This window comes from Chelmon rostratus, chromosome 1 (assembly GCF_017976325.1).
Source record: "Chelmon rostratus isolate fCheRos1 chromosome 1, fCheRos1.pri, whole genome shotgun sequence".
NCBI lineage: Eukaryota > Metazoa > Chordata > Actinopteri > Chaetodontiformes > Chaetodontidae > Chelmon > Chelmon rostratus.
The window spans coordinates 20076498-20089668 of NC_055658.1; the positions used below are offsets into that span (position 1 = coordinate 20076498).

At 41.0% G+C, this 13171-nt stretch overlaps 1 protein-coding gene across 1 annotated transcript; it reads left to right on the plus strand.

Annotated features, from left to right (window-relative positions):
* Nucleotides 1-189: 189 nt before the first annotated feature.
* abcb10 (ATP-binding cassette, sub-family B (MDR/TAP), member 10) lies at nt 190-11511 on the plus strand. The gene is made up of 14 exons (XM_041961221.1): nt 190-1091; nt 1773-1979; nt 2644-2846; nt 3640-3774; nt 4161-4307; nt 5107-5242; nt 5353-5448; nt 6007-6216; nt 6372-6451; nt 6544-6724; nt 7116-7159; nt 8158-8192; nt 8428-8486; nt 8611-11511. Exons 1-14 carry the CDS (start codon nt 656-658, stop codon nt 8802-8804), a joined length of 2163 nt encoding a protein of 720 aa, XP_041817155.1. The 5' UTR covers nt 190-655; the 3' UTR covers nt 8805-11511.
* Nucleotides 11512-13171: the final 1660 nt, after the last annotated feature.

The window sequence follows — 13171 nt, forward strand, 5'->3', positions numbered from 1 at the left end:
ACATGGAATTTTCTTCCTTTAGGTAAACATTTGTTGATACTTTTCGTTTTGCAACTTTTCAAAACTCATTCACACTACACTTACAGACCGGTATCGACGATCTGGGTCTGTTTGGTTATGCCTGGGAAAGTTTGCTTATATCATCAGCCATTGAATTCCCCAGTCTAGGAGGAGGAAGAGGAGGGGGAATCTTGTATACATGTGTGCCAAACCAGGGTCACCTTTCCTGTTTGTCGCCTTTAGACTCTTTTCAGGGAAATTAGCTTCATGTGTTAGAGCGGAGTTGGTGTTAGTCGGTCTTCGGCAGCTCGTGTCTCCACTTCACCCGTCTGCTAACCAAATATACAGCGACAGATGACTGTGACAGGCAGGGTGTTGGTAGCTGCTCGGTGATAAGAGATAACTGGGTGAAGGCGGCTGTCACGCGCAGATAAAACGGACAATAACGGTCTAGATTCGACAATGAAGCGGGAACAGCTCGGCTATGGATACAGTCTGTTGACCTAACAGCTGGGGTACTAAAATGCTTCTCTGAGTGGACTCAACAAGAAACACCTCGATTCAATCAACCACCGACGGGGGGGAAAAAAACTATATTTCTTCTACTTTTTGTCAAATTTATCTCGTATCTTATCAAGAGCTGACAGCCAGGACGATGCGGCTTTTAATTCGCATGTCAAGATGTACACATGGTGGGCATTTGCACAAACTCAAGCTAGCGCAGCCGAGGGTGTTATGGCTGGAGCAGCGTCTGACCCTCTCATCCGCCCTCCGGAGGAAGAGACAGTCGACCGGGATCAAGTCGTCAGTCCACCCTGCCTTGTCCCTCTCCTCACCCAGGCCCTTCGTGTCTGTCCTGCCTTGCGGTCCCCTCAGGTGTCTCTCTGCACTGTGTTCACACTCACCGACAGGCCGCGCACGGACGCTCACACACACACCTGCTGCCTTTGCGAGCTCTTCAGCAGCCTCCACACCTACACCAGCCGGATCAGTGAAGACCCAGACTGACGCGGAGAGAGGCCAAACGGTCCCCCTGGAGGATGTTAAAAGGATTTTGCAACTTGCTCACCCGGAGAGATGGAGACTGGCAGGTAAATTGTGTGCATATGTCACCAATTTGTGGACTGGCCTTTAGATGCTTAACCTGAAAAAGTTAAATCTCTCCAAACTTTATTGCAGTGGAGAAAGGCAACATTTTTGTCTGATAAAGCCTGTGTAAGCTTTAAATGCTACAATAAAGTTTTTATTTCTCCCTATTCCATATTCTCAATTTCTTCCTCACTGGATGTCTTATCTTGCATCCTGTCTAACTATAACAGGGGATGTGCACACACCTACCTTTCTGCACCATCATTTTCCATTAGCACACAGGTGGATGATTTTGATTTTGAAAACCCTCATAAATCTTATGTGTGCCTACGTTACAGTAGTTGTTGTTTTTTCCTGTTTTTAAGCAAGTTCAAAACCACATGAGAGATAAAAGTGTAAGCCTAAGAACAAAAAAAAAAACTCACTGTACTGTACCATGTGTAGACATTGTAGTGTTTTCAAGCCTTCTGCCCCTACATTTTGTCAGTGGCCGTGAATTGTATTGTTACCGTCTGACCTTGTTTGGCGACAGGTTCTTCTACAGTTAGTCGAGTTGTATTCAGTAATCTGTCAAAAGTCTCCTCTACTGCTCTATTTGCTTTTTGCTATCATTTGTTTAAAGTGAATGTTTTGCTGTGATTCTGAACTTTGTGTTTTTCTGTCTTTTCCTCTATTCACCCCAGCTGCTGTTGGCTTCCTAACCATCTCCAGTGCTGTAACTATGTCAGCTCCATTCCTCCTGGGTAAAGTGATCGACACCATTTACACCACTGGAACAGACACAGAGACAATGACGTCCTCCCTGACATCGTTGTGTATCGTGTTGACTGGAATGTTCCTGTGTGGTGGGGCAGCCAATGCTGCCAGAGTCTACCTCATGCAGACCTCAGGTGAGACGAAAGGGGGTGTTTATAACTCTACAAGGGTACATGAAGAGACACGGCCATAAAGACACAAAATTCAGACAAGTGATTGTAAAAGTATACTACACAGCACATACAGCTAATACTCAACACAAACTCACAGATGTCTGCATCAATGGGCAGAATGTGAGGAATATGCTGATATGTCTCCTCCAGGTCCTCCAGTCTATTTGCATTCTTGTCTGGAGTGAGATAAGAAGGTCAACATGAAGTTTTTAATGTAAAGCTAGAGCCTGGGGATTGTTATTTTAACATACACCTTCCAGCACCTCTACAGGTCACTCTTTAACATGATGAATCCTGTTTGTTTAGTCCATACAAATGCAGAAATGCTGCAAGGACTTCTTGGCGCACCTTGCAGCCAGTTGCAGTGACTTCCTGGCAGCCTTATGGTGACAACTTGTCTGTTTGTGTATGGATTAAACACACAAGATACTATGTATTAATTAATGAGCTTTAGAGATGCAGGTAGGTGGATTGTTGAACTTTGGACAAAGTTTGCTGCAATATGCCAGAGATAATAACAAATACCAATCACAAGATAATAGACCCTAAGATAATGTTTTCAAAAATGTCATGAAATATGTGCAATTGTCCACATTTGTGAATGTCTCTTCTCTTCTCTTTGCAGGCCAAAAGATTGTCCGTAATCTCCGTGCCTCTGTCTTCTCCTCTATCCTCAGACAAGAAGTGGCATTTTTTGACAGGAATAGGACCGGCGAGCTCATCAACCGCCTCTCTGCTGACACGACTGTGGTGGGCCGTTCCATCACTGACAACCTGTCAGACGGGCTGAGAGCTGTCGCCCAGGCAGCAGCTGGTGTCAGTATGATGGTGAGTATGATCCTCAGAGTGGTCCGCTGTGGTTGGTAGGGATGGATCTGAATGAGCAGTCAATAGGGATTGTGTCTTATAGTACACTATGCTGTGAAATCAACGTGGTAGGTTTTGTATTGCTGAATAAATTTAACAGAATGATTGCAAACTAGGGCAGAATGCCACTGAAGCTAAATAAATCTATTTATCTCCCATAGTATGTCAAGTTCTTTGTAAGTTGTGTGCATAGTGTTTTGTTGTTCAGTACAAGGAAGTAGTTCTGACTTTTTGGAGGGGCTCTTTTGTATGCATCTTTCCATTCTGTGCTGTTGGTATGTGAGCTGAGAGTCTGGTTGGACTGTTGTGAAACAGGTTTACAAAAACAAAGAAATGGGGAGGTTTAGTTTAATGGCACATTCTGATTAAACTCTGGTAGATACCAGACACACAAAGCATTGTGTGTGTATGTGAAGAAGGTCACCTATATACAGTTTTGACCAACAGTTGGTTGAAGTGTTCCTTATTTGCTGAGCTAATAATCCAAATGATGTCTCCACTTTTTTATGTCTTAGTGTTCATGGATGAGAGATTTGTTGGCTAATAGGTCCATTAACTGATGCCTTGACTTCCTTTACAAAACTGATTATTTTTTTCTACAGGAAAAGTAAAACAATTTTCTGGTGTCATGATCATTCAATCAATGGGAATAGCTAGTGTTATTATGGTGAAGGCTACTTGGGCGACTACTGCCCTCCCCCTCTCCTTTTTTATTTCCGTTAACTGCTGTTCTTTCTTCTCTCTCCTCTTCCAGTTCTACGTGTCCCCCAGTCTTGCAAGCTTTGTGTTGCTGATTGTTCCTCCTGTGGCTTGTCTTGCTGTAGTATATGGCAGATACCTTCGCTCCATCTCTAAACGCACACAGGACGCACTTGCACAAGCCACACAGGTACAGTGCATAGGAACTCACAGATCAAATAACCAGCTGAGAGGCATTTAGTATGTTTTATAATCACATTTTTGGTGTTAAATCTTGCCATATGTTCAAGCACAGGGGTTATTAAGACATTGTTTGAGGATGTGGTAATTTAAAAACAAGGAAGCTGTGGCAAAGTATGATTGCAAAATTTATATGATTTTAGTGAAGCTTGTACTGTAACAGCATTTCATATTATTGGTTAGTAAAGCCATGCTGTTTGTCGAGCCCTTTGTTCTGTGTATACCTCATATAAAATCTGAACTGCCTGTGTTAATTAAATTTGCAAAGTGAATTTCCTGTTTTGATAATTTGATTTCTGATTTAGATAAAGCACTAATTAAACTGTTTGTGTGTAGTTGGCTGAGGAACGTATCAGCAACATGCGAACAGTGAGGGCTTTTGGTAAAGAGCTGTTAGAAGTCAACGCATACAGACAGATGACAGACCAGGTCTTCAGTCTGGCCAAGATAGAGGCTTTACTACGAGCTGGCTTCTTTGGAGTGGTAAGTGCATATGTGTGTGAAATCAATTTTACTTATATAGCCCAACATCACAAGTGTGTGCCCATGTGCATGTGTGTGTGCGTGCAACCATGCCTGTGCACGTGTGAGCCCTGTCAGTGATGCAAACCAAATCCACAGTTGGGAAATGAAATGTTGCAAAGAGGCTTCTGCTTTTTGCCATCGTCTTTCAGGTTTGTCACAATACTACAGCACCTGACATGTCAGTGTATGACTTTATTGATGTCACAATGGAGAAATTCACTCATACAGAAGCTCTTCAGAACACACAAGGGGGGGGGGGGGGGGGGGGGGGGGGGGGGGGGGGGGTGCAAATAAGAACAACAGCAACAATAAGATGCAAAATAAGAACTAAAAGGGTGCTAATAAGAGCAATAGGAAGAACAAGAACAAGGTGCAAATAAGCAACAACAGAGCAAAAAAACCCCAAAAACTTGAATGAAGCTTGTCCACAATTGTCCACACCTAGTTATGTCAATGATGAGTAATATGATGCAGTGCCATTCATCAGCACCACCAACGATAAAATGACTAAATGTTAAAATGCAAATTTAAATGCTATCACGTAAATACTATTCCTATGTATAGCTCGGTATATTGTTGGCGGTAACACCAATGGATATCAAGGAAGAGATTCTACTCACCAGTTAGCTTATCCAGCAGGTGCCCAGGCAGGCTGTAATGGGTATAATCAATGCTGTGTCAGGGAGTAGCAGTGCCAGATGTTGTAGTAGTCAAATTATGAGGTGTGTGTGTGTGTGTTTGTGTGTTTGTGTTTCAGACTGGTCTCAGTGGTAACATCATGGTCCTGTCAGTACTATACAAGGGAGGCCTTCTGATGGCCAGCCAGCACATGACTGTGGGAGAACTCTCATCATTCCTCTTGTACACCTTCTGGGTGGGCTTCAGTATTGCAGGTACATACTGTTCATATGCATTTTCCATTTGAAGGAATTCCCTTATCTGCACTGTTAACCTCTGTGTGTATGATGGCTTATGGCTTGGTGTTTTTGGGTTTGATCTGTAGGTCTGAGTTCATTCTACTCTGAGCTAATGAAGGGATTTGGAGCAGGAGCCAGACTGTGGGAGCTGCTGGACAGAAAGCCCGAGTTTCCTCTAAATGGTCTGTACGCGAACACACACAAACACACACACACACATGCTCAGTACACGCGGTACAGTCAACTCACTACATCAATTAGTACACGTTTCTGTCCTCTGAACCTAACACTAAGTTATTATTTATTTTCTGTGTCCAGAAAATAGTAATATTTTGAATAGAATTGTTCAAGTAAGACATTTTTTCCCTTGGGTCATTTCTGCTTACAGAAAAGTGGATGATGGGTAAATTTCACATCTGTCACACTGTCTTGCTTGAAAAATGCCAAGATTTTATTAGCTATTACAAAACAGACGTCGGTAGAAAGTATCAAACATCTCTTGCCTTTTAATTTATGCCTTCTCTTTTTTTTTGCCTTGTCAGTCAATAAATGCTATGTATATTTTACATTTTAAGAAGTGGTAAAATATTCTAGTACTTTCTTTTTCTTTTTCTTTTTCCTTTTCGTTTTCCATTTCCTTGTGCATTTATTTAATTTGTCCTCATTTGACTCTCAAATTGTATTAGTGTATCAAAAACGTTAAAATAAATAATGTTTCCTCTTCCTCTGCTCCTCCACAGAAGGCCTAGTGCTTCCTCCAGACCAGCTGAAGGGTCAGCTGGAGTTCCGTGATGTATCCTTTGCCTACCCGACCCGTAAGGATGCTTCTATTTTCCAGAATCTCAGTCTGCTGGTCCCAGCTGGTACCATCATGGCTGTGGTGGGACCCAGTGGGTCTGGAAAATCAACCCTGGTCTCACTTCTGCTCAGGCTGTACGACACTGACGCCGGTGAGAACACACTTGTTCTGTCTTCTCCCTCAACCAGATACACCAACCACTGCTTAGTAATTGGACACCTTCAAAAATCTGATGATGACAAACTTAAAAGTACAAAACTCTGTCAGATGGTTGTTTAACCATTGAGAATGACCTCCTTTCTCCAGGTGTCATCACTATAGACGGTCATGACATCAAAGATCTGAATCCCAATTGGCTCAGGAGTCACACTGGGACTGTCAGCCAGGTAATAAATTCATCTTCAACTTGTTTATGTTGAGTGAAGCTGGTCTCTGTGTGTCTCACCTTCTCCCTCTCCTCTCCTCACCTCTCTCCCAGGAGCCCGTGCTGTTTTCTTGCTCTATAAGAGATAATATTGCGTACGGTGCAGTGGACCCAGACGCTGTGACCACAGAGGACATCTACAGGGCAGCCAAAGTGGCCAACGCCTATAATTTCATCCAGGCTTTTCCTAAGGGCTTTGACACTGTAGTGGGGGAGAAAGGAGTGCTGTTGTCGGGTGAGACACAGAAGTATTATACTAGAAAGCTTGTATAGCCAACAGTCTGTTTTCCATGTGAATATGTAGATTTTCATCCAGTATCCACGCTATATGTTCAGTGTGGGAATGAGTCCTCATTTATTCCTTTTAAGTTACCATGTTAAAATTCTAATCCACAATATTCTTAGCTATTTAAATATTTTTTTCACACAATAATGCATTCATATTTTTTAGACCTAACTTGCTGTATTTGAAGTTTTGTACATGAAAAAGTAAGAACATTCAAGACAGTACTTCTAGGTTGTCATCAAAAACAATTTTGTTTTGATGAAGATTTTCAACAGACACTGCTTACTATTTCTTTTTTTTCGTCTTTCATCTAACTCTCACCGGTGTGTTTGTTCCTCAGGTGGTCAGAAGCAAAGGATAGCCATCGCCAGGGCTCTACTTAAGGTGAGTGCAACAACATGCTTGTTTTACTGTTTCAGAATAAACTCTGGTCACACCTGTCATCTGCACATAACATTTGTTATCCATCCTTAAGCAGAACTGAGTCTTTCTAATAGTCAGTTTTGAAAAGAGCTGCTCACAGTTTGTCTTTGCTTTTAGCTTAATGATTTTATGTTATAGTTTGTGGTGCAGATCAGCTGGCTCCACGATAAATGTCTTAGCAAATATGTTCAGTTCCTTTTGTTTACTTTTTGTGTCCTTAAACTTCTCACCAAATGCCTGAAGCAGTTTTCACACTCAGCAGCGTATTAAGATGTCACAGCAGACTTTTGTTCTTGCAGAGTAGTACAATGCAGTGTTTCCTCTTTTCAGTTGCACTTACCACATCTTTAATTTCACCTTAAATGATTTTACATTTGAAAGCAGAGAGCTGAGAAGCTGCTGGATCTTGAGGTTCAGCTCTGAGAGGTTCTTGGTAATCTCTGGTAATCCTGAAGGCCAAAGCACACAGACACTTGCTATCACTGATTTTCTACGTCAGGTTTTCCTTTATCTCTGTGAATTATTCCAGACAAACTGACACTTTGGAACAGTTTTACTTTGTCATTACTTTGTAATGACTCTTCAGATTGACCTTTTTCATCACAGTGAGCGCGTCCCCACAAACTAACTTTGGTCCACTGGCTTGCCTTTAACTTCATCAGCACAAAAATTCTTATACGTGTTTGTCCTTTTCTCTTGGACAGTGCAAAACTCTGCATCTACTTGCGTGTTGCTGACAGGCGGTGTGATGCATTGATGTGATATCAGCTGGTCTGTGTGTATTGCATTCAGTGACCACTCAGAAGAAGGTGTTAGTCTTCTGTTTTGTGTTGTTTTCTTTATAGCTGAAAAAAGTAATAGCTTTTTTGACTGTATGAATTGCCTCTCTGGCTGGCTCAAACGACCCCTTCAGATGTCAGAGCAGACGTCATAACACTATTTGTTTTCTCTCTCCACAGAATCCTAAAATCCTGCTTTTAGATGAGGCTACTAGGTGAGGAAGACTGTGATGTGATGAATGAATTGTTTCAGAAAACAAAACTGCTGAATTTGCAATACTTTTGTAATGTTGATCTTTTTCGCCGTATTTACCCCTCTGCTCCGACAGCCCTGCAGATTTGTGTGAAAGATAGGATGATTGCACTGTCCTCAAAAACAGTATTTTTTGTGCTGGTTAGAAATACATCTTAGGTCATTTTGAAAATCCTAAACAACCATCTTTTCCTCAGTGCATTGGATGCTGAGAATGAGTACCTGGTCCAGGAAGCCTTGGAGCGTCTGATGGAGGGTAAACTTCTCTGTCTTTGTCTTTGAAGCTGCATCCACTTATGAAGAATTGTTGTTTTTGTTTTTACCCCTCAGAGTCTGTGTTTCTCCTGTTTTATTTCCTGCCCTTTTCACCCACTCAACAGGGAGGACAGTCGTGATCATCGCTCACCGTCTATCCACCATCCAGAATGCAAACGCTGTCGCTGTGCTGGACCAGCAGCGTATAGCCGAGTGTGGCCAGCACACAGAGCTGCTAGGCAACAGGCAAGGACTGTTCAGAAAACTGATGGAGAAACAGGCCTTTCTGCAAGAAGAACAGAAACAGGCACTTCGCTGAGAGGATAACGAAGAGGGAGAAATTGTGAGGTGAGGTTAGTTGCTGGAAAAACCTGGCTTTGCTCCAGACTTGTAGCTGGGGGCAAAGGGGAAAAAATGGTATTGCCTGAAATTGGTAGAGATAAGATAGAAGCTGAAGAGGAGCCTGGAAAGCTACTAGGAAATGTGATGGGAGTGTTGTTTCACTGCTGAAAGGAAACAGACAGGGTGATCCACAGTGAGGGCATAAGAACTGACACATGGATCAGAGTTCCTAGAGATGCTTTATTTTGAAAATATCAATTTCACCACTGACAGAAGAGGACAGAGTATGAGGCTGAGAGTGAAAAAGACACACGAAGCTCATACACAACATGTCATTTATTGAATCACTGTAGCTACCATAGGCTTGGGAAAATTCTGTGTTAAATAGTTCATGCATACAGGAGAAATGTGACCGTATGAATCTGGCGTGACAGACCTCTTTCATTCCCTGCTATGGGATACTAGTCTGTTCTCACTTCATGATTTTCATAGCCAAACCAAAAAAAGTCCAGTATGATGTATACAGAACAGCAAAATATGTACGTGTTTATGAATTTGTGTCTATTTATTATTGAGTTTTTAAACTTGAAGCTTAACATGAGAGCCTTTTTATAGTGATTTTAGAGTTTAAACAAGCCAAATGAAGCAGCTATTGTGTTGTCTACACTGTGTCGTGAAGCAGGTCTGTACACTGTTCTGACATATCTAAGGAAGGATGTAGAGTAACATATGCACATTTTTCATGAAACATATTAGTGATTGAAGTCACAGCTGAGGTGCTACACATCGAAAAAAACATGATTTCACTTCGCCCTCTAGTTTTTCTTGCTTTGGATTTAATTGGCAACCCTGAAACTGCTTAAATCTTCCATCTTTGTGTCTAACAAAATAAAATGTGCACAGTTTTCTTGGGAAGGGTGATTGAGGCGTGGCTGATGTTCTGCTGCTGTCAGGTATTAAGGGTACAGGAGACGTGTCATGATCACCCCTCATTGTCTAAAACCCATGATTCCTTCATCTTTTTATCTTTAAAATCTGGCATAGTGCAAATCAGTTTGTAATCTATCACTACTTTTGTTGTCTATAAATGGTGGAAAACATGTGGGTGTGCAACATTTTGGACTGTATACTGTTTACAGCTGTGTCCGTCAGTCTGTGACATGACTGTCCCCTCCATGCTGTGTGCACTGGTAGGTGTTTACATGATATGCAATTGGCCCACATTAAATTCTATATAAACAGCTCTAAAAACTACGTATATGTTAGCCACAGAGCTGGGGAGCCCGCTAAATATTATAGCTGGCTTGGAGGGCCTGACTAAGAGACTAAGCTGACTCTCCTCAGTAAATATTTGGATGGTAAATGTCAACTTCACTGCTCTGGGGGAGTCTAGACATCGTTGTTAAGCCAGACATGCAGATGCCTTCAGCTTGAATTCCACACAGCTGTAAAGGCAAAATTGGTCATGAGAAACGACTTAAGTCATCATCTTTATTTGCAAATACCTTCCCGAGTTTTGGAACATTAGGACAAAAATCCTTGTTTGCTCAGGTCTGTGTGGTGTAGCACACAGTTTTGACTGTGTGCTAGTTAAAGTGCATTTCACATCATTTTACAACAAGGAATCATTTTATTTATGGTCAGACAGGCTTGATGAACTACAGATCAAACTGTGGTTGTATGATTTTTATCATGGTTCAGACATTTGGCAGATATCTGATGAGAAGCTCCGCGCAACAAGCAAGACTAATGAACTGTACCGAATATACATGTACAAATATATGATCACATATTCAACTTAGTCTCTAATCTATAAAGTCAAAAATACATTCCTAAATTTCTGTTGATCTAAAACAGAAGTCAGACAGTATGGTGAAGTAGCGCTGTGTCACATTAATTGGATCTAATAATTGCTTTTGACTGAAATGACAAGCCTTCAAACTTGTGTGCTTTTCTCAGAGGTTTATGCTAGATTTTTTTATTTGTATTTTTCTTTTTTTTTTTATGGGTTAGAAACTTGAATTAATGTGAATGTGACTTTTCGTTTACGATTTGAAGTCAGAGATGCGTAGGGATTCCTAAAACGGAAGAATCTGTCTTATATTTATACATATTTTAATGAGGGGCAGTGTCAGGATGAACTGATACAACACTGATTGCTGGTAATTGGCCATTTGAATAGCCGACTAATGTTGTCTATGTACGATAGTAATCACATTCTGCTTATATACATGTTGGGGTTTTATATATTTATTACATTGTGTAGACTGTATGGCAGCAGTGTATTGGCTCTGTTGTCTGTTTCAGTCAACATATTTTCTTGTTATTTCACCCAAAAGGGAAGTGGTACTGGGCTCACTACAGATTTAATTTCTTTACATCATGTCAAAGTTACATTTTACTTCAAAATGATGCTGCGAGCATCGTCTCTGAACAGCACATGTCCAGACTTGTGATGTGTTTCCATTGGAAGTCAGTTGGTAATCTTACCAAACCCTGCCCATTCAAATGAAATGTATGTAATATAACAAATCACAGAAGACTGCTGGGAGTTCTTTTTTAACTTGTATGGTATAAATAATATGACCTAAATGATGTATGATAGATTTTTAATTATTTTTGTGGTTGATAAATTATTCTACTTCTATATAAACATTAATAAAGTGAAATATTCATCGGTTTTATTTGTGGGTTTCTTTGTTCATCTTTTAAGTTTTGGCTGTTCAGCCTGTTTCGGTACGTACATTGTATAAAATCAGAACGGATTTAAATGGCTACAAAAATGTGGATTTTCTTTTAGTTTGTTGTTTATTTGACAAAGTGAGATTGTATTCCATTGTTTGAAGGAGTTGGATAGACCCTAACCATAATCTGAAATTTGTAAAACCTATAAGGTAGTTTCAATAATAGGATTCAATAATATTTTTTTAATATAATATTGTATCTTTAAGTAAGCGGTTAAACTAGATCTCCAATCACCATTTGCCTACAGAGCCACTAAATGTGATGGGAGGAGGAGACACACTCATACCCCATCTCCTGCTCCTGCACTGAAGATTATATTTAACAGCTTGTACCAGATTTTACTGCTCATTCAACCAAACATACTGACATTTTTAGAACACAAAATTTTCCTTAGGAGGTCTCAAGTAACTTTGTGTCCTCCGTCAAGCTGTCAGTAGGTGGTGGTGTTGCTCCACACAGCCAGGCTCAGAAGTCAGTGGGATCAGTGTTCATCCAATCCATCATACCTAAATAAAACTTCACAGTAGTGACATGAGTCATATGTTTTCAGCTGTTGGTAGGTTGTGTTGACAGTTTGGTAAGATAGACTGCACACATTGTCCCATCTGCTGGCACATACAGACAGATCCTGGCAAAGCAGTAAATGAATGCAATGATATGATTCATTCTCCCTTGTAGGCACATGGTGCACTTATGGGGCAGGTTAAGAGTCTATCAAGATAAATCAAGTTCACATCAACCAGTGTAGATATTTAAAATCATGTTCAGCTGTGTGATTGACGTGATCGAAGAGCGGTTACAGGCTCAAGACACAAAGCCATGCTGTAAAATACCAGTGAAACAATTTATGAATTATCCTCTCCCTTTATACATGTTCATTCTTGTCTTGCTGACAGTATATGATGAAGATATGTTTAAGGACTTTTAACTGAAGGTCTCGGCCTTTGAGCCAGCGTTCTCCTTAAAACTAACCCCTCCAGCAGAGGCAGGAGTTGTGCTCTTGTTCTACAGAGGACGGCTCAGCTGGCTCATGCAGCTGACCAGGTGCCAATCAGCCCTGCGTAGGTTTCCAATTCCAACTCCATGTGCTGCAGCTCCCCTCACTGTTCTCTGTATCTACCCTGGGCTATTTGAGGAACTAGTGGAACTGAGGTTCTGACCCTTTTCGGCCTTACACAACAAAGTGATGGGATGGGAAAGCCTTATTTGTTCATAAGATAGGACAAAATATATAAAAAGCAACTTGTTCCAAATTGTATCTATTTAGAAAATGATAATTCTTTATAAGTTCATGTTGCATTTTGGTTAAGCTCAATCATGCCACACCTCCATGACTGGTTTGGAGTCCATGCAGAGGTTTGCAAGTGGAAAGAGTCTCTGGCCTCATAAAGCAGTTGTATCATAATTTTAAGTAAATCTTCAGTGCTGCTTCAGTCACAATAGCAGCTTATGTTTTCTGAAAAGGAGAGAAGTTCAATCTCATTGACGCGGAGTCATCCTCTAAGTTGTGATTCTCTGGAGTTAAACAGCTTCTGCCCACCTCTTCTTTTACTTGTCACCCACAAAGCAGAAACCAAACACCTGCTGCTACTACAAATT